Below are 23,755 nucleotides of genomic sequence, written 5' to 3' on the forward strand. Positions count from 1 at the left end.
AGCCACCACTGAGGGCTGTGGCGAAAAGTGCCCCTTCAGCTGTTCCATTATTGTTTTGTATGGAACAGTAGCGACGTCTTCAGGCGCAAGGAGAGCCCGGGCGATTTCAAATGTCTCCTCTCCGCAGACGCTGAAGAATATTGCCCTCTTCTTGGCGTCTTCTTCATCGGTGACCCCTTTGGCTTCTAGGAGGAAGGTGAAACGGGAGGCGTACGCTTCCCAGTCTCCAGATTCTGGGTTGAATGGCGAGAAGCTGCTGTCAGTTGCCATTCTGAGTTCCTTGTGTCCCGGAGCTGAAGCCTGGATACACGGTGCGAGGCAGCGGTGCGGCAGGTGGCGGTGCTGCGGTGCTGTGTGTGGCAGTCAGCTCAGCGGGATCCCACCTTCGTCGCCAGTGAAATATACTCAGAGTCGCAAAGTGATTTCATGCTCTTTATTCAGCTCATAGTGGTGAGGAGGAATGAATGCCCCCTCAAAGTATCTGCTTTATATACATTATTTACACAATGGGCTGCACATGATTGGCTAATTCCAGGATTCTACTGTAGGCCAATCAGGTTGTGGATTCACTTCTATCTGGAGCATGATTGGGTGGTTCCTGCTAACCAATCATACTGCTGCATTGTTCTAGGACCAATCAGACTGCTGCATTCTGAATCCTATTGTTCTAGGACCAATCAGACTGCTGCCTTTTGGAGCCTATTGTTCTAGGACCAATCAGACTGCTGCAGTTTGGATCCTATTCAACTCAGTACATAACAATGTTATACCGCTCGATTGCAGAAAAACACACACCCTCAAAGGGCACTTCACTAGTTGCAAAGTTGGAAAAAGACCACAAGGGACATCTATAGCTCAAACCCTGCAATGCAGCAATCGAACCCACGACCCTGATATTAAGATTCCCATGCTCTACCGACTGAGCTATCAAGCGTCTTTCTTAAAATACTGGCAAACTTCCCCATAACCAGCAGCCACCGCCCCAGTCCAGCAGCAGGAGAAAGAACACAGCCTCTTTTTCCTAAGGACCCAGAAACACACAGACAACGAAAGGCTGCGCCTACTCTATATTTGTTGCTCTATATGCTGCCTAGGTAGGCGGGCTGACGGCGGCTCGCCTTCCGATTGGCCGCCGCGGCACAGAAGCGCTCGCTCGCTCGCTCGCTCGCTCGCGCACCGCCCGCCCCCTCCGTCCGGATTGGCGAGCCGCAAGCCCCGCCTCTTCAGGCGCTCGGCCTCAGAGCGATTGCGCGCAAAGCGGGGAGGGGCGGAGACAAGACGCGCATGCGCGCAAGCACGCACGCAGCGTAAGGCCCGAGGCTCGCTTTGCCGCCGCTTTCCGTCGAGCGCCTCCCTCAGCGAACCGGCGTCATGCTGCGGGCCTGTCACCGCGCGGGGAGCACAGCGGCTCAGGTGAGGGGAAGCAGAAAGGCGTGAGGGGGGGGGCGGGAACGAACGGGCGGCGGGAGCCTCCTCGCGCGCGTGACGGAGGCGAAGGGCGCCCGTGAGCCCGCGCCTGGCCCGTGAGGAGGAGGGAAGACCCGCGAAGGAGCCCATTGGCTGCCCATATTGGGGGTGGGGGAGCAGCCGGGGGCGTCGGCAGCCGGGACGACTCGCGTGGTTTGTCTTCTTTTCATGAATAAATCCAAGACTACATTTCCCATCATGCACTGCGGGACGCTTGGGTCTGGTCTCTATATTTCTATCCGTATCTCTAGCTAGATACGTGGCTGCAAGTCTAACCGGGGCTTTGGTAGTTCTTCATTGCCTCAGAGGCGGGCGGAAGAGAGCGAAACCGGAGTCCAAGACACGCTCGTGAGAACGCGTGCTCGCGTGCAGAGGCGGTGCTGTGGATGGGCGCTCCCAGTTGCCGTAGGGTCGCCACCGGAGAGAGGGCTGCTGGGTCTTGTAGGCTCCTTGGATGTCACCTCTAAACCCAGAAACAGGGCCTCCACGGGTTTCCCTCACTACTTCTTGGGGTTTTCACGTGAAGCAGCGAACTGGCTTCCAGAGGTGTGTCCTTTGGCAAGCAGCGCTGATCCATTATTTTTTTTTAAAGCCGGCAAGTCCCTTCTCATAGCTGGTAGAAGGACATGACCTTGCTTTAATTATTCTGTGTCCTAAAGATTACACCGTTTAATATCTGCGGCGAAAAGTGTGCTGGAAAGTCTGCTTCCTCATACATATTAAGCAGGCTTTGGTGGCAGAAAACATTATGCAATTTCTCTTTGTTTTGCAGGCCACAGTGTCAAAAAGAGATTCTAGGGCTGCGCCTGGTTGCAGAGCAAGGCCTGGCTGCCCCACCTTCTTCTGTCATTATCCATTTAGAGATCTTGAAACTACTATTCTAATTAACTAGTAACAGTTTTGGAAAGTGTAGTGGCTTTGGAGCTTCATACTTGCTGGGTTTTTCTTCAAAGCTTAAAATTATTTTTTTGCAATCAGGTATACCTACCATTTCTATCATGGAACTCAAGGTGGCTTTCAATGATAAAATATACAATGCAAACAGCCCGTGTTTATCATTTAAGAAGCAGCATCCAAAAATGCCTGTTGAAACAAAGTCTTGCTGGAAAGCATGCAGCAGTTGGGCCAGATAAACTTCTGTCAGGGTAGGTTCTAGATTCTGGACAGCATAACGGCAAAACAAAACAAAAACCCAAAATTTTCTTGTGCACACACACCACATTTCTAATGTTTGTGGGGGACTCAGAGCAGGGTCTCAGAGGTAGATCTTAATGCCTGGGGAGTTTCCTTTCTGATGGGTTATTATTGAAATAAACTGGTCCTAGACTTATGCCTTCTAAAGTTAACAATGATAATTGCACTTTGAATTGAGGCCGGAGACAAATTGGTAACCAGTAAAGATGACACTGGATCATTATAATATCACACACACACACACACATTTTCTGCGGTAATGTGAATTCAGAGCACCTTATAAGCTTTAAGATAATGGCGAACAATAAAACAGTGTACCTGTATTAAAAGGGGAAAAACACATGAAAAAAATGCATCCAAAAGAACAGCTTAAAGTGGTAGTGAAAAAAGACACAATAGCATACTTAAAACTTTCCAAGATGTAAGCCCTGCTGAATATAGTGTCATTAACTGCTGAGTAAACATATGTAGGATTATGCCGATGAAGACCTTGCCATAAGAACACCCACTGAAATCAGCCCTGTTTTTAACATTCTAAAAATGGACAATGTGGTGTTCCATCAAGCAGTCGGGGTGCCACAATTGAAGAGCCCCACTTGCTCGCTTATTCCTGCCCACTGAATTCTGGTCTTTAGATTAGTGGAGCAAGAGCTTTGGTGGGTGTTCTTAAAGTGTTCTTTTTGTGAATCCTGTTAGAAAAGGAACTCAAAGATGAAGTTGGAATGAAGCCCCAGATTGCTTATTGCAGAGTTGTTCTTTTTTATTTATTTAGAAAGAAGGCAAAAAGGGAAATTCAAAGAGACAGCTGTGAAAATATCTGGGACTGTGACCAAAGCTGTAATCTTATATGCGCTTAATAGCAGTGAGCCCCATTCAGCATAATGGGTCGTACGTCTGAATAAATATGCATAGGATTGTACTGTAAAACATAGCCAGTTTAGACATACTTTGGTGTAACTCATGTTAAATGTTAGTGGGACTTCTGTAAATGTGCATGTGGCTGCATATGTCATTTTGTTGAATTTTCTGATCTTCTCTAGAAAGTACTCAAAATATGTTTTTAAACACTGTAAGTAACTTTCATATGTTTTGCTCTTGCTGTTCAATTACAAGCTAATCTTACCATCTGGTCTATAATCATTTGTACAGTTCAGCAGAGAGAGAAGTTCAGGCCTGTGCACTATAAAGTTGCATATAACTGAATGAATTGTAAAGTGAGATTATTGCATTTCTGTATTCTAGGTTTCTGGGGCACCCTTGGGGTACATTGGGCTGGAAAATACAAGCTATTAAACAACAGAGCTTAGCGTGCAGAGTAAAAGCCTTCACGCAAATTGACCAAATACTTTATTGTGTGACTATTTTGAAGCCATCAAAGTCTCACAACTATATGCCAATTATGACCTTTTGAGCGTGGGTGTTCAAATTCTGGATGCCAATCTGTCTGGCATTTTCAAAATTATGTTTTCAATTGATGGAAACTCCTGAGCTAGGGTGTGTCATGGAACACAGACTTCCAGAGTTTTCTATTTCCTAACTTCACATATGGTTTTAATGAAGGTTTTGGGCATCTGTTCTTCCTGTGGAAAATCAGAGTTATGCCAACACTTGTAAAGCAATATTACAATACTGTGGGGATTTTTTTTTTATTAAAAAAAAGGTTTTTCCACAGAAAGATATTTGCTTGTTAGTGGCAAACCTTTTTAGATATATTAAAAATGATTGCCAGAATATCAGGGGCATGTGTGAATATTCTATATAACATTGCAGCAGCTCAGTGAAGGGAATTCTAATTTCAGTAAGTTGTTGCAGTTTTTAGCTAATTAAGTTTTAAAACTAACCTGTGTCTGACTGAATTTAATATTGCTATTAATATTTAGATGCCAATATTTACAACCCACAATCCTGCAAGCTTTTTGTGTGTGTATCGATTTAGGTTCTGTAAACTGATTCCAATATTGTTCAGAGTGACTCAATTTATCAATCGTTTTGAAAGAGATCTCTTGAAAAGAGATAATGTTATATCATGATTGCAAGACTTCTTCTCAATAGTAAATATGGTTCATAAGCTTTTTAAGATCGTGAAATGAGGGATAAAATGTAATCTGCTTTGTATAATTTTCAGTTAGCGTGTCTGGATCTGAGGTTACAGTATTTCATGATCTTGCAATGGAGTTAGTTAGATAAATACACTATTCAGTTTGTTTAAGTGTATTAATGCAACTGTATCAGTAGTCACTTGCTTGGTTACCTGTGGCAAATAAAAATGGCTTCCAGATGACCAGACAAGGTAGTTTTATTAAATAACAAGAACATTAATGGTTGGTGTTCCTTCAGAGTGGGCCACAATTTTCTGTATGGGTATGTGTTGGCAGAAGGGATAATGAGATAATGTTATTTGCAAGTCTCCTCTTAACAAAAAGCAAAGCCGCAGCAACAGAACAATGATTCTGTGATTCTTTTTGAGCTACGTGGAATGGGCTTGAATGGAGCCATTGTTAATCACAAGTTTCTTTTTTTCCCTTTAGACTTGTCTGTGTGGCAGAAGTTCAGTCCGTCCATTACGTCTGGGTCGTGGATATGCTACATCTGGAGAATCTGGGTAGGTAGATTCATCATCTTTTTAAAAAAAATTAAATCCTCAGTGGGGTATTCCTTTTGCTAGATAAACCAGTGCCTAGCAAAGCATTTTTTGTTCATTGAGTCAAAAAAGTGAACAATAAATAAAGTGTGAGACTGTCTTTTGCCACAAGTTCGTGCCCCCTCCACATAGATCAGCCAAGGCCATTCTGCACATCATGTCACCAGCTGGTGTAGATGTGTGAAAGGAATTTATGTGTGGTGGCTAGATTGTGGAGCTGTGTGGCTTCTGCCCTAATGGGGCTTTGACAGCGCCTGAATACTATACCATTATTACTTTAATTACATTTATTTATATCCTGTTCTTCCTCCCAAAGGAGCCCAAGGTGTTAGAGAAAGCCCTTGGGCTTATTAAATGTACAAGGCTAAACATTTTATTTATTTATTCAATTTATATACCACCCTTTATCAAAGGATCTCTGGGTGGTGTAATGGAATAGAAACTGTAATAGGATCTTCATCTTATTTACAACTGTCCTGTCTATCTAAGTGTCTTGTATTAAATCCCTTTCTGCATATCCTGCTTCAGCCTCCTTAATTAAAGGGCCGACATTATTTTAATTGGCTTAGAAAGTATTAGACAGCTGTAGCTCTAGGTACTGAACATCTGTAATCCTTGATGCTTTCTGACTTGTACTATAATTTTATTGTTGTATATCAGCATGGATTTTCTTTTTAAACAGTGTCTCTGCAGGCAAAATCATAGGAGCCAGTGTTTTGTTTGTTGGTGGAGGAGTAGGCGGAACTATTTTATATGCTAAGTATGATCCACGCTTCCGAGAAAATGTAGAGAAGACCATCCCTTATTCCAGCAACGTCTTTGACATGGTACTGGGTCCTTCTTTTAGTATTCCAACACCAAAGAAGCCAGTAAGTTTCTATCCTTGCTTTAATAACACACCTGTCATTTTTCCAATTCTTAAGTTGTGCTTTAGATTTTGCACACTTAATGCCACTGAGAAATCTAATTGATTAAAAAGCTGGATATCCTATTCACTGTTCTCAGGCTTCATAACAGTGATTCAACTGCTGGGGTCAGCGTTCTTGTTGTAAGCTTTTCATGGGTGTACTAAAAGAGGCTGTGATTTAATGGGTTATGAAGATATACTGCCATCTTACTTAAAATGTATGCTGTTTAAAGCTGCGTTTGCACACTTCTATTCCTGATTCTTTTACTCCTATCAAAATATGTTGGTTAACTGCCACACTTTTATAGCATTATACACCTTTTCATTGGGATAAACTGGTCCTCGAATTGTCAGATTCCAGTTCTGAGAGAGTGCTTGCTTATTAGTTTCAGAGAAGACAGGTGCCTTCAGTTCCCCTTGTAGTCTCGTGTTGACAATGAGCGCCCTTTGTGAGTGCCTTCACATGTGCACACGACCTTTCAGTGTGTTGACATGCTGCGCATTGAAAGAGATAATCTAGCCTTGGGATATGCTGTCACTTTGAAATGTTGTTTCTCTTCTGCTTTTCTTACACTGCCCCAAACTGCTTCTTCCATCTTGTGCAGGGTGGGATTGATGGGAGTTGTAATTCTGCAAGATCTGGAAGGCCACAAGTTATCCACCCCAGTCTAGGAGTTTTGCATAATTAAGTGGTATATCTGTCTTACATGCATTCTTCATAGTATGCAATTCACTGAGATTTCCCCCCCTACTCACAGATACAGTCGGGTCCATTGAAAATCTCCTCTGTAACAGAGGTAATGAAAGAATCTAAACAGCCTGCTGCCAAAATTGCAAAGAGTAAAACAGAGGAACCCTCAGCTGCTAGTGAGAAAAAAGAAGGTAAGATATGATACCTTATAAAAATATGCAGGAGGGGGCTGAGTTGTTTATGAGCAATTTATGATTTGGAACTTGAAACTACAGTCATACCTTGGAAGTCAAACGGAATCCGTTTCGGAAGTCCGTTTAACTTCCAAAACGTTTGAAAACCAAAGTGCAGCTTCTGATTGGCTGCAGGATTAAAGAATGTTCCTTTGCAACCTTTCCTTCCAAAAACTCACATACAGTTGCAAAATTCTGCGTTGTGTTCATATGGTGCAGAAAGCATGGCAATCTAAATTACTAAATTTTATATCTCACCCTTCCGCCGAAAGAAGCCAAGAAGGCAAACATCTGCAATAAAAATACAATTTAAAAAAAACCATGTAAAACATTGTAAAAGCATTAAAAACTTCTAAAAACACAATGAAACATGTAACCAAATCATCAATCTAGATAAGCACATTGAAAAAAAAAACGTTTTCAGCAGGCGGTTCTTCTTGACACCTGTATTAAATAATTCATCCGTCTACAGTATTGACTCAGTATAGAAAATGAGGCCTGTACTGGTGTAAAGACTCCCATATCACCACCATCCATTTATGGAACAATTGAGAGAGATATAAGCCAGTTAATTTGGACATTCACTTTTAATTTATGCCCAGCTGATCTGTTTATAGCCTGGTGAGATTGACATGTGCTTGGCAAAATTGGAAGGGTTGTGGTCAGCATGGCATTTATCTTCATTTGAGGTGGGAATGCCCCCAGGTAGAAAGATTTCGCGATGAGATACTAAAGAGATCAGGATTGTAACTGGACAAACAACTGTTGAAACAGGAAAAAGAATGTTTTTTCATTGTTTTATCTGTGGGTGGGTGATTATAGTACTTACAGATTTGATATTCATACCTGTCGCAGCCAGACTTGTGATAACATAACTGTGGAAGTGAAATAGAACCCCTACTGTAGTTCTTGGGTATAGTGAACTTTGGAAAATAGACACTGGGAAGCTTAGACATCAAATCCACATGTCTGAAGGGCAAGTAGAATGGGATGTCTTTTTTGCAGAATGAAGTTTTTTATTTTTCATGCTAATAAGCCTGATAGTACAAGGATGATATCAGCACTACATGACTCATTTTGGAAAAGTAATTAATGATTGGGGTGTCCAGGAAGGCACGATCATCTCACGTTGTTTGCATATTCCATCAGACCTCTGTCTGATGAATACGACACTGATGGTTTCCCTTTTCTATATTATACAATTTATGCACTGGCAGAGAATATTATGTTCCTTTGGCTGTCATATAGTTCTTGCTGTTGTTTTTTGTTCATTGGTGTTGCCGTTTGACTCATGCAAACAATTGTGGTTCTGAATAAAGTTTTTCAAAAACCTCAAGAAAGAAGAGTAAGGACCAAATAAAAGCAGTAAAAGAGGCTCAGAATCTTCAAATTATTTCATTTTTTCAAAAGTTACTCCATTCAGATGGTATGTCAATTTATAAAAAATTTGTCATGGTTTTAATTTATGTTTGCATGTGGATAATTACAGCATGTTCAGAAGCGGCTCAGATAATTTCAGCAACAGGTGAAGCTGTTTCCGTTCCAGCTCCAGGCATGCAGGAGACAGAACAGAGCAAAAGTCATGCGCCTCTTGAAGGAAAACACAAACCTCCTGACCTAGGTATTGTTTGGTTCTTTTTGCAAACTCCTGGCCTCTTTACTTTTGAAATTCTGAAAGAAAAGAACTTTGCAAAACTAGAGTTACATTCTGATGAATCCCTTTGTTTGTTCCATTGTTCCCTCTGTGGCCGTATCAAATTTTAATCAAGATACATGAAGGAAAAGAGAATATATTTGTAAGTGATGATAGAATTCACCAGCGGTCAACACATTTTGACTGGCTTCAATAGCTTAGCCAGAATCTCTGTTATAAGGACCTTCCTCCTGCCCTTCAAACAATCTTAATACAGTACATGTTTCTCTGGAAGAAAGCCATTTTTCTTTGCCCAATAAAGCTTACTCCCAGGTCAGGAAGTGACTGTAGAGTTGAAACCACAGGTGGCTTCCTCATGCTGTAACTCCATGGGATATTGAAGACAGTTTCTTCTCAGGTCCATATCTTGGAGATGGGAACAGGCAATCATTTTGGCCATTAACTAACCAAGGTGTCCTCAGCATCTTGGCTGCCCACAACAGTCAGGTCCAGTTTGCCTTCTGGGGCCAGAGGAAAACGCACCACCAAAATGGGCTGTCTCAGCATACTCCTCTACCTTGAAGTGGGCAGGGGTTTTCTCTTTTGTTTCACTAAGCCCTTCAAAGTTCTGAATTGGTGCAGAGATGACCCCAGTTTGAAGCAAGAGAGGAAGGCTGGGGCTCTTTGTATTACACTTGTCAGAAGGCAAACAGAAATATGGAACATGGGTGGTTACGTTATAGTGTTAAGTTCTTGCTGATTTCTGAATGTAATGTCCTGGCCGAGCACATTGTCACCTTGCTGAATTTATTATTGCTACCGTATTTTTCGCTCTGTAAGATGCACCAGACCATAAGACGCACCTAGTTTTTGGAGGAAGAAAACAAAAAAAATTCCAGAATCCCAGAAGCCAGAACAGCAAGCGGGATTGCAGCGCAGCGATCCTGCTTGCTGTCCTGGCTTATGGGATAGCTGCGCGCAGCCTCTCCCGGGCAGGAGGATGAAGGCTCCCCCAAGAGCCACGCTCCCTTTAAAGAGTGCACGGAGCATGTGTGCGGTTCTTGGAGGCTTTTCCTCCACGCGGCTCTTTAAAGGGAGTGCTGAGCAGAGCCTCCCGTCTGCATTTGCTCCATAAGACACACACAACATTTCTCCTTACTTTTTAGGAGGGGAAAAGTGCATCTTACAGAGCGAAAAATACGGTAGGTGGATTGGTTTAATCATGGAGCATGACCAGCTCCATGAGATCAGTTTGTTGGCAAAATACACTTCTAGAACACTGACGTCTCGCCTGTTTCTTAACAGGGAAATAGCTGCCTTGTGAATAAACTTCTATCAATCTTGGTTTTCAGTGTTTTATTAAAATGTAAACCTTTATACCTAGGTGAAAAACGTGTAAAAGAGAGGCCAGCTGATGAGGTTGCAGCTCGTCTTGCAAAGCAAGATAAAGAGGAACAAGCGAAGGTTTCTGGTATGTAGGCAAACAGTATACCGTGGCAGTTTCAAGTTCGGCTTGCTTTTCAGCTGCAAGAGTAGCTGTGTATAAAGGTGGCTAGTTTTTTGAAGCTGAAAGCTGTTTTCATAAAATTTCACTTTGCCCTGTCAGCTTCGTCTTGGCATGAAAATGATCTACCTAGGGAAGGGTATACTTTGCCCACATTTTCAGAAAAATCCTATGAAGAATGTCTGGGTTGCAGTAGTTTAAGCAATTTGCTTTGGAGCGGAAGCATCTCTAACCATTCTTCTGCCCTCCCGGAATGTAACTGCAACTTATTTTGGTGTATAGATTTACAAATTATTCAATTCCTGCCCTTAACTGCTATGTCATGTAAGCAGTGGAACCTGTTTTACAGTTTCACACCTTACATTCACTCGCAGCTTAGGCTCCGTGCAGTAATGCTTTCCCTCAGGTCTTTCAGTTGAAAGCCAATCAAAGCAAAAAATGTCTTCAATTGTTTCTGGAAAGTGCAGATAGTGGGCACATGTCATATCTCAACAGGAATGCTGTTCCACAGAATAGGAGCAGCTGCACTGAAAGCTCTTCTCCAAATTGCTGTAGAGTGGGTTTATCATATTTTTGGAACTTGTAGGAGACGTTCTCCTGCAGACTGCAATGACCTGGGTATACAGGAATAACCTGGTCTCTTAAGTAACCTAGTCCTTAGCTGTACATGGTTATATGTGTGGCTCAGGACCATACAGTGGAACCTCGGTTCCCGAACGCCTCCATTGTCATACGTTTTGGTTCTCAAACACCAAAAAACCCAGAAGTAAATGCTTCCGTTTTCAAATGCTTTTCGGAACCTGAACATGCAATGCAGGTTCTGCTGAGTGCAAGAACCTCTTGCAACCAATGAGAAGCCACGCTTCATTTTTCGAACATTTCAGAAGCCAAGTGGTCTTCCCAAACAGATTTTGTTTGGGAACTGAGGTCCCACTGTAATACATAAACTACCTTTCCCATATGAACCAACCCAGATCCTGTGATCATAATCTCAGCCCCTTCTTCATGGGCCTGCTCCATGAGAGGTCTGGAGGGTGGCAACCTGTGAATGGGCCTTTCCTGTGCTGGCTCCCCATTCGTACAATGCTGTCGCCAGGGAGCATTACATTGTTTCATTACATATCTTTAGGCGCTAGGCAGAAATGTTCCTCTATAACTATGCCTTTGTCTGATTAAAAAATCTGTGGCCTTTTTCAAAGTGTGGGAGTTTGTTTCTTTAATTTTGATTCTGCATTTTTATGCTGTAAGCTGCCCTGTGATCTTCAGATGAAGGGTTGTATATAGATTTAATCAAGAAAATACAGTAAATTATATGTTAGCTCCAGCATCTTGAACTTGGCTTAGTAGCAGATTGGGCAGTCAATGCAAATGCACAAACGGGGGATAGTTTGCCCCCCGAAGCAGCCTAGCTGCCATAATCTGAGCCAGCGGCGTGGACCAGACGCCTATGGGAAGAAGGAAATATAAAACCGTGCTATGCAAGGTGAGAAGTGGACAAGCCAAATTGTTTTACTTCTTCTCTCACCAGCTCTTGCAGCGACCTTGGAAAGTGCTTTGAATGGCACTGCTCGTGCAACCGTGCATGCGATTACACTCCAGGAGGCTGCCGTGCAGGCTGTCAATCTTCATGCCCAGAAGTTAAGAGAGGCTATGGATAATTCTGAGGTGTGTGTGTGTGTGTTTGCTTAATTACTTTAATTACTGCGTTTTTTCCAATGGGGCCTCCCCCCCAGAAATGGGTTGTAATCCAAAAAAATTGGGTTGTAATTAAAAAAAGGGACACACACTTCCGGGTTTGACGTGGTTGTAATCCAAAATGGTTGTAATCCAAAACGGTTGTAATCCAAAGTGGTTGCAAAACAAGGTACCACTGTACTTTGGTTTCTTCAACTATATCTGAGAAGGTGACTCTCATGATACCTGGAAATTTTTACTCACTGATGGATGGATGGAGTTACTTGTTTCTGTATATACTGCTTCATCAGAGCATGATGTAGGTCTGATCTTCCTTTTCTGCTGCTTGTGTTACATCGTGCAGACTTATTTTCTGCTTGTGTAGAGAAACGTTTGTAAAAATACATGTTGCACAACAAATTTGATGGCAAACTATAATCATTTTCCATGTTCTTTGTAAACGTGTAGAATTTATCAGATGAGGAGGCATCTGATAGATTTTTGGCAGTTTGTGTAAGTGTGTGCTGATTTCTAACAAGCAGTTAGAAACCTGAGAAATTGAGGCTGATTGTGCATTTTGCTAGGTTCCAAGTGATAAAAAGGCGACTCAGTGGAGGACGTTGGAGGAAGCATTGAAGGATCGCAGAAGAGCTGTAGATGAAGCTGCTGACGTCCTTTTAAAAGCCAAGTAAGATTTCTTAGCTTCAGCAGGAATCCGGTAGAAAGCAAACAATGGGATTTTATGAAATTAAGAAGATAAAAATAATAATAAAATGTTTAAATGTGACTAATAGAGCCTAATATGGGGCTATGCACGTAAAATAGCTTTTTATGCAGACATCAAGCTTGATGTTCAGTGGTTAGGAATGGTAGGCTCAGCCCTCACCCCAAAAGCACTCCCAAACATGCCATGGACTGACAGATTTTATATTTCACGTTTTTCTTTTAACAGACAGTGAATATTAATATAGCTAATTGGTGGCTTCTGATTCTGTTTAGAGAAGAATTGGAGAAAACGAAGGAAGTGATTGATGGTGCCAAGAAGTCTCAGATTCCTGGGGCCAAGCCTCACATCCAAGCTGCAGAAGAGAACCTTCGTCATATGATTGTTGATCTGGACAATGTCGTCAAAAAGGTAAACTTTGGCCAAATTAGCTTTAATGATTTCCAATTGAATGCTTATGAATATCCAGTTGGATGCTTATGAATATGATTTCCAGTTGGATATTTATTCACATTATGAATATAACAGAGCACTTGAGTACTTGTGAGATTGTCTTTGGGATATCAGAGCATCTGAGAACTAACCCCATCTTCTAAACTGTTGTATTTGAACCATAAGGAAGTAGAGAGTGGCGAAAAAGTCTTATGACTTTTTTACGTTGGCAGAATCTGTGATATGAGTTGTACAGGGCTTGAGGCATGATAGTCATTGGGTAGAGCCAGTGCTCCCCCCCCCCTAAAAAAATGTTTGTGGTACTCTCATTTTCCTACTCATGTTGAAATACTGCCCCTCAATGAGGCCAAACTTAGATTCACAAAATGTTTAGGGGTATGTGTCCTCCCAGAAAAAAATCACTGGGTACAGCACATAAAGGCACAGTTATACTCAGAGAGAGATGGCACTATGCTGATTTTTCTTGGCCTCAAGCCTAAGATTCAGGGAACCTTTTTGTGTACAGGCAACCTCTCATTTATGCATGTTCAATATGTGCGCAACTGCACATACGTATTGCGCCGAATTTGGAAGCGACCCCGAAAGGGGCGTGGTGGGGGCAGAACAGGGTGTTTGCAGAATTTCTCAATTATATTTCATATATACGCAATTTCACTTGAATGTGTGGTGCCTTGGAATTTAACTTCTGGGTAAATTGGGAGTTACCTGTATTTGCTCAGCTCTTTGTCACTCTCCTTAAGATATTTCAAAATCAATGTTGTAGGCTGTGGTTTTTACGGCTGCTTGCTAATGAAGTATTAGTGACCACTTGTGATCAGGCACAGTAGCTCTCAGTGCATGTGTCTCTTAAGCTTCTGGAAACAGGAGAGACTACATCTCTTTTTAGAACTGCTCTTTGTGATTTAACTTAGTAAGCTTGTTCAGGTAATCTGTTTATTAAGCTGAGAACAGCACAAGCCTTTTGCCTGTGCATGGAGCCGCTTTGCTCCTTCCTCTGCACCAAACAAGTAGGAAGCCTCTAATTAACTGTAACCCCCCCATTCACCCAAATTGGAAAAACCATGGTTACCAACTTTGGAAGAAGCTAATAGTAAACCTTAGTTGAATATCCTGGCTTGTTCAGAAGCCAGTAATCATTGTTTCCTGGATCGGATGAAATGGAAAAATGTGGCTAATTTTGAGTTTCCTGGTTTTTTCACTGCCAAATATATGCAGGCAAGACTTGTGCCAATTTTGCTTTAGCTGCTCTTATTTTGTAACTTTAAAAAAATGTGTTTTGGTTCTGATTTTTGTAATGTACCAAACAGAGTAAAAATGTTTAAACTAATGAACCAGTTAGTGGCTATGCAGTATTTTAATGTCCCTGTTCCTTATCTCCTCTGTCTTTAAGAGGGATAAAATGTCTGCCTGTATAGGCTTTCTGTTGAAATGTGATTCCTCTTCCTTCCTTTTATTAGATTCCATATGCAATGCAAATGTAGTTGTCCTAGTTTAGGTCTTTCAAGTTAAAAAAATATCAAATATTTTGTTTCCGCTCTGAACATTAAGTACATTCAGATGAGTATATTGTATAAAAGCCCTTGCAAGTACTCCTCCCTGCTTTAACTACATGCTTTTACAATTAGACCTTTGCCCTAATTTCCAGCTGTGTATGTAATGCAGTGACTTCTGGTGTCTGTAAAGAGTGGTTAATGAATTTGAATGAGTATTAGACTATTACAGTGGTACCTCAGGTTAAGTACTTAATTCGTTCTGGAGGTCCGTTCTTAACCTGAAACTGTTCTTAACCTGAAGCACCACTTTAGCTAATGGGGCCTCCCGCTGCGCCGCCGTCATGCAATTTCTTTTCTTATCCTGAAGCAAAGTTCTTAACCCGAGGTACTATTTCTCGGTTAGTGGAGTCTGTAACCACAAGCGTCTGTAACCCAAGGTACCACTGTATTTCATTTTTAATCTTCATTATCTTGCCAGCTAGAAATATTTGCAGTGCCTGCCTTAAGAATTTTTTCCTTTTCTCTATTTATTCCTTAGGTTCAAGCAGCCCAGTCAGAAGCTAAAATAGTAACTCAGTACCATGAACTTGTAACCAAAGCAAGAGAAGAATTTCAGAAAGAGCTTGATAGCGTTACTCCAGAAGTTCAGTCTGGTTGGAAGGGACTAAGTAAGTAATATGTTTAGTTGTGGTCCTGACCATCTCTACTGGTACGCCAAAGTTTAGAGCACTAAATAAAACTTTCATTGATTTCCCAATTTGGCCCAGGAGCCCATTCCTCACAAAACACACCTAACATAATATGTGATGTCAGGTGTGGGGGCAGGTACAGACATTTACAAAGGAACAATTAGGAACTTAAAGGGAGCTCTTGATTGTTCCTTTGCAAGCAGGGCTCTCTTGTCACTTTGATCAACTATATTATAGTGGTCCTTGTTTGGGAACTTACGGGTTTGGTGCACAGTCACACATAAATTGGGCATGGCTAAAACGTTTGCTGCCTTATATATTTGAGCTTTTAATAAGCAGAGGGGGTTGGGGTCAAAAATTAAAATGGGGAAAAGCTAAAAGCATTTAAAAACCATAAATTAGAAGTAAAAGAAAAAGTGTGTTCGTTAACCAAGATAAAGTCTGATTGTTTTACAGAAAAAACAAGAGAGGCGGGATATGTACATTTCCTTAATAAATAGAACACATTTCTGTTGGAACAGTAGTTATGAGAGTTTGTTTCCTTCACTCTGCTCTCATCTAAGTATTTAATAGAAAGAGAGTAAAGGAATAACAGATAATCAATGGCTGAATAACACATTTGAAGGGATTGTGTGCCTGTGCTCTCAGTTTATCTGAATTGGGACACTAAGTTGTACCTCCTCAGAAGGGAGTATAATAATATTTTCAAGGTGGGTATCAGCATGCACACTCTAGCACTGTTCGCACTTTTTAAAAGTGCATGAAATCTGGGCTTTTTGAGTTTGGTGGGGTCTGATAAAGCTTTTCTGAAGGACAGAAGACCTTGGGGGCGGGGGAAACACCAGGCGCCCTTCGCCCTCTCCAATTAATGGCTGTAATTAACTTAGATTATTGTAAGCCTCCACACTTCAGCATGGCCCAAATGGTTTTATGAAATGAGCAATTCCATGCTGTACTTTCAAGTATACTCTTTATTAATGATTGAATTGTCTGCTTGCATCTGTGCTCTTCCACTCCTGCATGCTTCTAACGGCTCGTTGATCTGCTTCTGTGGACATGCTTTAATTTTTCCAAACCTTCCATTTTCTCTTGCAGAGATAACTGATATCGGTGAGTTCTTTTCTCATTTCTGCTTTCTGTATACGCTGTGTGCCTTGTGCATTTCTTCTTGGGAATGGGATGGCAAGTACATGTATCCAGGTTGCTTCAATTGTTTGGCTTTTTACTTCTAAGAGTAACTAGAGGCTCTAGTTTGGTGTGTTACTAAAAAGAAGATGATCTGTTTTGACAGTCACAAGGCTGTGAGTGTAGATAATCATCAGTGCACCTCTAGTTATATGTGATGGTGGCCTGAGTAAAAACATATCCTTAAGCTGTCTGCAGATGACTGTTTTACAGATGGCTGGAATGTAGGACTGAACGTAAAAAACGGTCACTGTTAGACCTATGCCACCAACCTTCATTCCCTTTGAGAAAATCTACTATAGCAGAAGAGTCAGCTATTAAAGCCCCAAAACATCTGTTTCTGCTTACACCAACCCCTCTGTAGACTAGGCAAATTGACCAGTGGGGAGCATGTTGCAGTAAATACCCATCTTGTATATCATGCATGTACATACTACACAAATACTATGCATTGGGTGGTTCATGCTTCTCAACGTTAAGTTATAGCTGACATTGGAGAGAGGCTTGCTTAGGATAAACTAGATACTTGTGTGCTGTAAGAACCTCCAATATCAAACCAGTTTTAACATGACTGTGTTTGCCAGCAGACTTCATCCTTTATTTTCATCCCAAAATATTTGCTGCAGTATTCTTTTCAGCTATTCCAGTGTTTCATTTGGCTCTTTGAGAAATGAAAGTACAGTGCACAAATTTACTTCTTAACATCATTTTAACGGTAGTTGGTTGACTCCATGAGACCGTTTAGAAATCCCTCATTTAAGCTCCCTCCACTAATGCAATTTTTGTCCTTTCTTTTTCACATGAACCCACAAAGTATATGCTATTTTTGTTTTGTTTTGTTTTTTGTTTTGTTTTGCTTGAGATGATCTTTGGGTAAGAAAGTACACTTGTAAAGTATATTTTTGCTTTTATTTGGTTAGGTCAGTGGGCATCACCTTTTTCCTCCTTTCATTTAATACTAGTCCCAGGCCCCAAAAGCTATCCTGAAATTTTAGACTCAACACAGATGACGTCCTGCTTCTAGGTATAAGAACTATAATGAGAGAAGCTTAATTTGGTGAACATTTTCTTTGAAAAGCACAGAAACCCCTCTTGGGTTTCCGACCTGGTAGCTTTCTTTTGAATGAACAGCATTATCCCGTGTTCTGAACCAAGGGGAATATGCAGTCATATTTGACCAATCACATCAGTTTAAAATATTGTCTATTACCTGTTTTGCTCATGCAGATAATTAGATTATAAAGGTCTGGTGTCCTTTTTACAGTCTGCTGTATCTTAACTGTCTTCTCTCTTCAGCTGGCAAGCTGACAACAGACGACTTGAACTCTCTCATTGCTCATGCTCACCGACGTATAGACCAACTCAACAAGGAGCTGGTGGAGTTGAGAGTCCGAGAACAGCAGCACATTGAGACAGCCCTAGAAAAGCAGAAACTGGAAGATAAAAAAGCTTTTGAGTCAGCGGTGGCAAAGGCACTAGAACGTCATAAGAGTGAAATCCAAACTGAACAGGAAAAGAAGGTAAGCACTGTTCTTATTTTCCAGTCTTGTCGCGAGCATTCTCTGGGCCTGTATGCATGCAGCTGCACACACAATGTTTTTAGTCGTTTGAAAGGGAAGAACACAGAACGTTAATTCTGCTGAGTAATATGAGCAGATGTCCGTACAGCTTTGTACACTCTGGATCTGGTTCTCAATAGGTTTTTAGTACATTCAGTTACTCGGTTGCGCTGCCCAGGGACCCACCTTAGACACAAGATCCATCTACCAGCAGACACAGTCAAGGGAAGCATTTGGACCAATTAATAAGTGGAGCTGGCTGCAGCAACCAAGACAGCTAAGCAGTTGCTGTGATGCGGGTTGTTCAGAAATAAGGTGCAGATCCTGGCAAATTTATGGGAAAAGGCCATTCTCTGTGCATCATCAAACCAGTATGACCATGCACCCATCTAAAAACTTTTTAACTGTCTTCTTCGGTCACTAATAAGTCTTGTAAAAATCCCGAAAAAGTTGCTCCTTTAAGAAAATAATGTACCTGCATTTTATTGTAAAAGAAGGAAACATAAGAAAGTGTTCAACAAGTTTTCTTGTTTTCTTGTATGCACTCCCTTTAACCTCCCCAGCGTATTTGCAGTGAGACACCTTTTTTCGCTTTTGTGACTTTTTCAATTAGACTTCGGAGGACAGATTCATTTTAAGCCTGTTTTGCTTTCAAAAGCACTCTTAGCTCTTTTTAAAGATGGAAAAGGCAGTCAGAAATTTCAAAATGGTTGTTGTAGCGACAAGTTCAGCAATGTATTAGTTCACGTGACACAGCACTGTTTACCAGGGTTTTGTAGATCTCTTAGGGGATAGGTCCCATTTCTTAGATAAAATTGCTCTTTGTCCAGTGGCTCAGGTGTGGGTATTTTCCCTGTAAGATCAGCTAATTACATTGGCCCCAATAGGCTACAAAGTGGTGACTGCTAGTGACTTTTTGGCAGGTTGAAGAAGCCAGAGAAGTAATGGAGACTGAAATGAGGACTCAGCTCCGCCGGCAGGCTGCTGCACATGCTGATCATTTGAGAGATGTGCTCAAAATCCAAGAGCAAGAACTCAAGCTGCAATTTGACCAGGTGGGATTTGTGATATGATTGTGAAGGGTCCGTTGGCTTTGAGTGTAGCGTTTTGCTTCACTATAGTCTCAAAAGACTTGCCTTTTTAATGTATTTTCAATGCATTTTTAATCTTTTGTTGGAAGCTGCCCAGAGTGATTGGGGAAACCCAGCCAGATGGGTGGGGTATAAAGATTAAATTGTTGTTGTTGTTGTTGTTGTTGCTGTTGCTGTTGCTGTTGTTGTTGTTATTGCCTTCTTAAAATCTTGATCCCAGCCATGATAATGCAGAAGTGCCATTGATCTAAGCTGAAGTTGTTTCTATGTAAGTGCTTAAGATTGTGCATTTGTAGATTTATTTCCGCTGACCTCAGCAAACACATTATTTAATTCCAAGTATATGTGGGACAATATGTTTTATTACATACTCGATGACCTAAATCCGATTCTAGGCACAAAGGTGGCAATAATTCTTTGTTGTAGTGTGGCTTTTTCTTTTCTCTCAAATAGGCACTAAAAATCTGACATCTTTAGAAATGGTTCTTAAGAAGATGATGGCTGGTGTAGCAGCATTCGAAGCTCCCAGGCGTGTTTTGCGACAGGGAATTTCATTAATGTGAGCAGTTTCTGAGCTCTGGGCACAGTAGTGCACTTAAAATTTTAGAAAACTGCCACTGAGGACCTTTTTCTGAAGACTGGAGAAGGGACCCGCATAAGAATATTAAGGGGGTGGGCAGTAGAAGTATATATTTTTTTGCAGTCTTACAATGAGAACTAGACGATGCGAAAAATGAACATACGATTTTAGCTGCAGTTCATTCATTTTCAGCTTTGTATTGTTATAAAAAAGTGCACCTAGACACTCCATTGTGGCGCCCATAACCTAGGTTTAAGGTGCTGTTTAGCTCCTAGCTTTCATATCTCAATTTCTAACATTGTGGTGTACTCACCTTGGGAAGATGATAGTGTTCATGAAATCTTATTTTGATACTGTGTTTGGTTTCAGGACTTGTCGGAAAAACTCAGTGAACAAGAAATGCAGTATAAACGCCTTACTCAGGAACAGCTTGACAATTTCACTCTGGACATCAACACAGCCTATGCCAGGCTGAGAGGAATTGAGCAGGCCGTTGAAAGTGAGTATGGGAAATCTGACAGGAGTGTTGCTGTCTGGCTAATTTCGTTTTCTGATTGAGTAACCCTGGTCTAGGGACGCCGATCAGAAGGTCACCGGTTCGAATCCCCAAGACGGGGTGAGCTCCCGTTGCTCAGTCCCTGCTCCTGCCAACCTAGCAGTTCGAAAGCACGTCAAAGTGCAAGTAGATAAATAGGTACCACTCCGGCGGGAAGGTAAACGGCATTTCTGTGTGCTGCTCTGGTTCGCCAGAAGCGGCTTAGTCATACTGGCCACATGACCCGGAAGCTGTACGCCGGCTCCCTTGGCCAGTAAAGCGAGATGAGCGCCGCAACCCCAGAGTCGGCCACGACTGGACCTAATGGTCAGGGGTCCCTTTATCTTTACCTTTAACCCTGATCTATCATACTAGCTCCAAGCATGCCAAAGCCCTGGAACCTGGATGGTTGGTTGGAATGGTGAGAGGCAGTCCCTGTAGCTGATCCCTTTGTTGTACACAAAGAGGCAGATGCAACCGCTTGCACTGATTGTGGGAACAAATTGTGATCTCCCTCTGCTTCATGTGCAGCTCTCTGCTGCTGATGGTATTCAACTACAGTGGTACCTCAGGTTAAGAACTTAATTTGTTCTGGAGGTCCGTTCTTAACCTGAAACTGTTCTTAACCTGAAGCACCACCTTAGCTAATGGGGCTGCCATGCAATTTCTTTTTTTATCCTGAAGCAAAGTTCTTAACCCGAGGTACTATTTCTGGGTTAGCGGAGTCTGTAACCTGAAGCGTGTGTAACCTGAAGTGCATGTAACCCGAGGCATGGTAGTACCATTTAATTATTTAATTCAGAATATATACAGTGGTACCTTGTGTTACATATGCTTCAGGTTACAGACGATGAGAACAGAAATCATGCGGCGGTGCAGCAGCAGGAGGCCCCCATTAGCTAAAGTGGTACCTCAGGTTGAGAACAGTTTCAGGTTAAGAATGGACCTCCAGAACGAATTTTACTGAATACACCACTGACCTTATTGGACCTAACTTGCTAATTTCAGAGGGTCTGCTCCACACCAAAATTCTGGCATGACCCTTTGTGAATTGGGAGCGGGCTGAAGGACTTTGCAACGATGTGATACACTCAAGCTGAAAATGCTAGACCTGGATAACTCTGGTTCTTTTTCATCGTATGTGATGTATTTAGGGGAGGCCTCAAGAGTTACCGTATTTTTTGCCCTATAGGGCGCACCGGCCCATAGGGCACACCTAGTTTTTTTTTTGGGGGGGGGAAATAAAGAAAAAAATTTATTTCCCCCCCAGGCGCGGGGCTGGGGAAGCCCGAGCTTCCCCCGACCTCAGCCCCCAGAACAGGGTGCTATCCGCAAGCCTGGGGCGACCGGCGGGAACTCCCACGGGCTCCCAAGGCTTGTGGATAGCTTCCTGAAGCCTGGAGAGTGAGAGAGGGTCGGTGCGCACCGACCCCTCTCGCTCTCCAGGCTTCAGCGAAAGCCTGCATTCGCCCCATAGGACGCACACACATTTCCACTTCATTTTTGGAGGGGGAAAAGTGCGTCCTATAGGGCGAAAAATACGGTAATCTCCAGCCACTAAAGAGAGAATTGCCAGGCGAAATCAGCAAAGGCTCAGGCACACTTTCCTCCTCTTCTCTATGACAGAATGTGGTGGGAAGGTGCTTCCCTTCTGCAGATAACATCCATAGGCCTTGGAAAGGCCAGATCTCAATAGATGCTTTGCTTGCTCCTGCAGGCTGCCAAAGGACCAGTCTGCACAGCAGGATTTGCCAGCCTGGTTCCCCCAGGCTTTGGACTAGAAATCCCAACAGCCACAGACAGGTTGGCGGAGCCTGCTATACATAAACAGCTTTAAGCAAGCTGAGGCCCACCTTAATTTGAGAGCTGGTGCAGCGCATGGGATATGAAATTTGACTTGTGATGTCACTGGCTCAGGTGTATCCTGTTGCAAGCCATCATTCTGTCCGAGCCATGCACTGAAGTACAGTGGTACCTCGGGTTACATACGCTTCAGGTTACATACTCCGCTAACCCAGAAATAGTGCTTCAGGTTAAGAACTTTGCTTCAGGATGAGAACAGAAATTGTGCTCCGGTGGTGTGGCGGCAGCGGGAGGCCCCATTAGCTAAAGTGGTGCTTCAGGTTAAGAACGGACCTCCAGAACGAATTAAGTACTTAACCCGAGGTACCACTGTACTGATCTCACCCTACAAAGTTACTTCTGTTGGGGTTCTTGAGCTAATGTATGAGCCACTTAATCACTGTTTAAAAGTGGACTTTCTGTTAAGCCACTGTGGGATTTTATGTTACAGGCCATGCTGTTGCTGAGGAGGAAGCCAGGAAGGCCCATCAGCTGTGGCTTTCGGTTGAAGCTCTGAAGCAAAGTATGAAAACTGCTTCTGGAGACAGCCCCACCGAGCCCCTGGAGAGTGCAGTAGAAGCCATCCAGGCCAGCTGTTCTGACAACACGTTCACCCAGGCCTTAACAGCTGCGCTTCCGCGGGAATCGCTCAGTCGAGGAGTGTACACGGAAGAGGCACTAAGGGCACGCTTCCACACTGTCCAAAAGCTGGCGAAGAGGGTGGCCTTGATAGACGAAACGAGAAACAGCTTGTATCAATACTTCCTCTCTTACCTTCAATCGCTTCTCCTCATGCACCCTCAGCAGCTGAAGCCGCCTTCTGAGCTAGGCCCCGAAGACCTGGACACATTTAAGTTGCTCTCTTATGCATCCTATTGCATTGAACATGGAGACCTGGAGCTGGCAGCTAAGTTTGTCAATCAGTTGAAAGGGGAATCCAGGAGAGTGGCTCAGGACTGGCTGAATGAAGCTCGGATGACGCTAGAGGCAAAACAAGTGGTGGATATCCTGACTGCCTATGCCACTGCTGTGGGTTTAGGAACAACTCAGGTGGACTGATGCAGATGAGCTATGCAAGGCTACCGTGTCTTCAGAACCACACAAATGCAAGATTCGTTAACAGTGCCGGGGAGGAAACCAAAGGATTAGATCTAGGAGGTTTGGAAACCGTACCAGAGTTGTGATGTCACTTGGCAAGACGTGGTGTTCTGTCTCTAGTTTTCTTCTCACTTAGCACCGGTTGCATTTGTATCTCCCCTCCCCCCCCCCTCAGCCATTTATCATGTCTGGAATGTTTTTTTGCAACTTGCATAACAAAATTTTAAGTTTCCAGGTAACTGATCAGGCTTGTGAGCCAACCAAAATAATGTTTATAACCTCTATTACTGATTCACCCACTTGGTGCACTTAAATAAATGGTGTTAAACCCACCAACTTGCTTTTCCTCCCATTTCTGCTTAGATAAGTAGTATCCTGAAAGAAAATAGTTGCTCTTAGGATGTTTACTGGGTTGGTCTTCTCCTTATAACCCTAATAAGATGGAATGTGATAATGGGACTGTGAATTCTCAGGGGGTGCAAGAAATGTCAACTTCTGGACAAAGTACTGCGAATAGATACTTTGAAGTGTGTAGTCAATCCTTGTTGAAAGGATTAAGATT

General features: G+C 42.6%; 1 protein-coding gene across 3 annotated transcripts; it reads left to right on the plus strand.

Moving 5' to 3' along the window:
• The first annotated feature begins 1,258 nt into the window (after positions 1 to 1,258).
• On the plus strand, positions 1,259 to 23,529 carry IMMT (inner membrane mitochondrial protein). Of its 3 annotated transcripts, XM_081837979.1 has the most exons (15): positions 1,260 to 1,413; positions 5,190 to 5,263; positions 5,985 to 6,171; positions 6,968 to 7,091; positions 8,623 to 8,754; positions 10,151 to 10,237; positions 11,799 to 11,935; positions 12,529 to 12,632; positions 12,944 to 13,079; positions 15,153 to 15,282; positions 16,399 to 16,413; positions 17,785 to 18,008; positions 18,971 to 19,102; positions 20,088 to 20,217; positions 22,547 to 23,529. In XM_081837979.1, the coding sequence occupies exons 1-15, from the start codon at positions 1,372 to 1,374 to the stop codon at positions 23,152 to 23,154; spliced, it is 2,262 nt and encodes a 753-aa protein (XP_081694105.1). In that variant the 5' UTR covers positions 1,260 to 1,371; the 3' UTR covers positions 23,155 to 23,529. The 3 variants fall into 3 exon arrangements, with proteins under 3 accessions (XP_081694106.1, XP_081694105.1, XP_081694104.1); XM_081837980.1 differs by lacking the exon at positions 16,399 to 16,413 and having other exon boundaries at positions 1,259 to 1,413; positions 8,623 to 8,712; XM_081837978.1 differs by lacking the exons at positions 1,260 to 1,413; positions 5,190 to 5,263; positions 5,985 to 6,171; ... (2 more) ...; positions 10,151 to 10,237; positions 16,399 to 16,413 and having other exon boundaries at positions 11,805 to 11,935.
• Positions 23,530 to 23,755: the final 226 nt, after the last annotated feature.

This window comes from Podarcis erhardii (assembly GCF_964252035.2).
Source record: "Podarcis erhardii genome assembly, chromosome: 13".
NCBI lineage: Eukaryota > Metazoa > Chordata > Lepidosauria > Squamata > Lacertidae > Podarcis > Podarcis erhardii.